The 2,675-nt window shown below is 46.0% G+C and overlaps 1 protein-coding gene across 1 annotated transcript; it reads left to right on the top strand.

The window, feature by feature from the left end:
* The first annotated feature begins 213 nt into the window (after positions 1–213).
* Positions 214–1,380, top strand: LOC124279165 (nucleoporin NUP116/NSP116-like). Its single transcript, XM_046714966.1, has one exon. It carries the CDS (start codon positions 214–216, stop codon positions 1,378–1,380), a length of 1,167 nt encoding a protein of 388 aa, XP_046570922.1.
* The last annotated feature ends 1,295 nt before the right edge of the window (positions 1,381–2,675 follow it).

Raw genomic sequence — 2,675 nt, 5'->3', positions numbered from 1 at the left:
TGACCGCATATGCCAATATGCTGACAGTGGAGGAATGTTTGGGCCCTTGACCGTGGCACTATGCCAATATGCTGACAGTGGAGGAATGTTTGGTGCCTTGACCGTTGACAGTGGAGGAATTTGCACCGTACTATACCAATATGCTGACAGTGGAGGAATGTTTGGTGCCTTGACCGTGGCACTATACCAATATGCTGGCAGTGGAGTGGAAATATGCTGACAGTGTTTGGGGCCTTGACCGTGGCACTATACCAATATGCTGACAGTGGAGGAATGTTTGGTGCCTTGACCGTGGCACTATACCAATATGCTGACAGTGGAGGAATGTTTGGTGCCTTGACCGTGGCACTATGCCAATATGCTGGCAGTGGAGGAATGTTTGGTGCCTTGACCGTGGCACTATACCAATATGCTGACAGTGGAGGAATGTTTGGTGCCTTGACCGTGGCACTATACCAATATGCTGGCAGTGGAGGAATATTTGGTGCCTTGACTGTTTCACTATACCAATATGCTGGCAGTGGAGGAATGTTTGGTGCCTTGACCGTGGCACTATACCAATATGCTGGCAGTGGAGGAATGTTTGGTGCCTTGACCGTGGCACTATACCAATATGCTGGCAGTGGAGGAATGTTTGGTGCCTTGACCGTGGCACTATACCAATATGCTGACAGTGGAGGAATGTTTGGAGCCTTGACCGTGGCACTATACCAATATGCTGACAGTGGAGGAATGTTTGGTGCCTTGACTGTGGGAGGACTATACCAATATGCTGACAGTGGAGGAAATGTTTGGAGGAATGCCTTGACCATGGCACTATACCAATATGCTGGCAGTGGAGGAATGTTTGGTGCCTTGACCGTGGCACTATGCCAATACCAATATGCTGACAGTGGAGGAATGTTTGGTGCCTTGACCGTGGCACTATACCAATATGCTGACAGTGGAGGAATGTTTGGTGCCTTGACCGTGGCACTATACCAATATGCTGACAGTGGAGGAATGTTTGGTGCCTTGACCGTGGCACTATACCAATATGCTGGCAGTGGAGGAATGTTTGGGACCTTGACCGTGGCACTATGCCAATATGCTGGCAGTGGAGGAATGTTTGGTGCCTTGACCGTGGCACTATACCAATATACTGACAGTGGAGGAATGTTTGGGACCTTGACCGTGGCACTATGCCAATATGCTGACAGTGGAGAAATGTTTGGTGCCTTGACCGTGGCACTATGCCAATATGCTGACAGTGGAGGAATATTTGGTGCCTTGACTGTGGCACTATGCCAATATGCTGGCAGTGGAGGAATATTTGGGGCCTTGACTGTGGCTCTATACCAATATGCTGACATGTTGCTAGCAACCAAGGGTAATAAATAATGGAAAAAGGTAAATAAATGAAAATCCATCCTCTTCGGAAGGTGCCACTTTATGAGAGAGATGCAATGTCAGATATATGATTAGTGTTAGGTTGGAATAAGGTAGCCATGAGGCCTTCATAGCCTTCCTCTGCTCTTCATGACCTTGATGTACCCATGTGTGACATCTGTGATCTGACTGATGTACCCATGTGTGACATCTGTGATCTACTGATGTACCCATGTGTGACATTAGTGATCTGTCTTGCTGCGGTATCCATTTTATTGAAGTTAATTGCTAGTGTGCTACCAGGCTCAGTGGTTGATTAATGTAGCACTGTAGGATAGGTGTCGCCATGATGATGAATGGTGCAATAAAACCACAGCTCCCATGTACAATTCAATCAAACATATCCTGTCCCTTTATCATAGTCAGCATCATGGGATGTCTCCTCCAACATCTGAAACAGGAAGCATCTTCTTCAGGGATGGTTTATGATTTATTAATTCTCATAGCTTTGTTCTAAAGTTAGAGAGTATCTTGACATAGGAGACATCATGATGAAGTCATTAATAAAATGTTTCGGTTCCTTTTATTTTCAGTTCCTTCAGTAATATAATCTGGAGTTCTGCAGTTCAATGAAGTACAGGCTGTTATTTCTGGGCCTGCTGTGCGTGGCATTACTCATCACACATCGCAGGCCTGTGGAGCAACAGAGACACCTGCGTGAAGTAGCTCTTGGACACACAGTCAGCTGTGTGGCCCATCTGGTCACCTGTCTTGGAGGCACAGTTAGCTGTGTGGCCCATCTGGTCACCTGTCTTGGAGGCATAGTTAGCTGTGTAGCCCATCTGGACACTCGTCTTTGAGGCACAGTTAGCTGTGTAGCCCATCTGGTCACCCGTCTTGGAGGCACAGTTAGCTGTGTGGCCCATCTGGTCACCTGTCTTTGAGGCACAGTTAGCTGTGTTGTCCATCTGGTCACCTGTCTTGGAGGTACAGTTAACTGTGTAGCCCATCTGGTCACCCGTCTTGGAGACACAGTTAGCTGTATAGGTATATAACAGGTGTGTATAGGTATATAACACACTGTATGGCTGTGTATAGGTATACAATAATAGCAAACAGGTGTGTATAGGGATGTAACACTCCGTAACACCGTATGGTTGGGTATAAGTATACAGTAACATCATACAGGTGTGTATAGGTATAATACATTGTAAAACTGTATGGTTGTCGATAAGTATACATAAATAGCATACAGGTGTGTATAGGTATATAACACACTGTATGGCTGTGTATAGGTATACAATAAT

This window comes from Haliotis rubra, unplaced genomic scaffold (assembly GCF_003918875.1).
Source record: "Haliotis rubra isolate DU_JTF1 unplaced genomic scaffold, ASM391887v1 Scf247, whole genome shotgun sequence".
Lineage (NCBI taxonomy): Eukaryota > Metazoa > Mollusca > Gastropoda > Lepetellida > Haliotidae > Haliotis > Haliotis rubra.
Note: the sequence above shows the minus strand (reverse complement) of the source record. Positions and strands in the feature narration are given on the sequence as shown.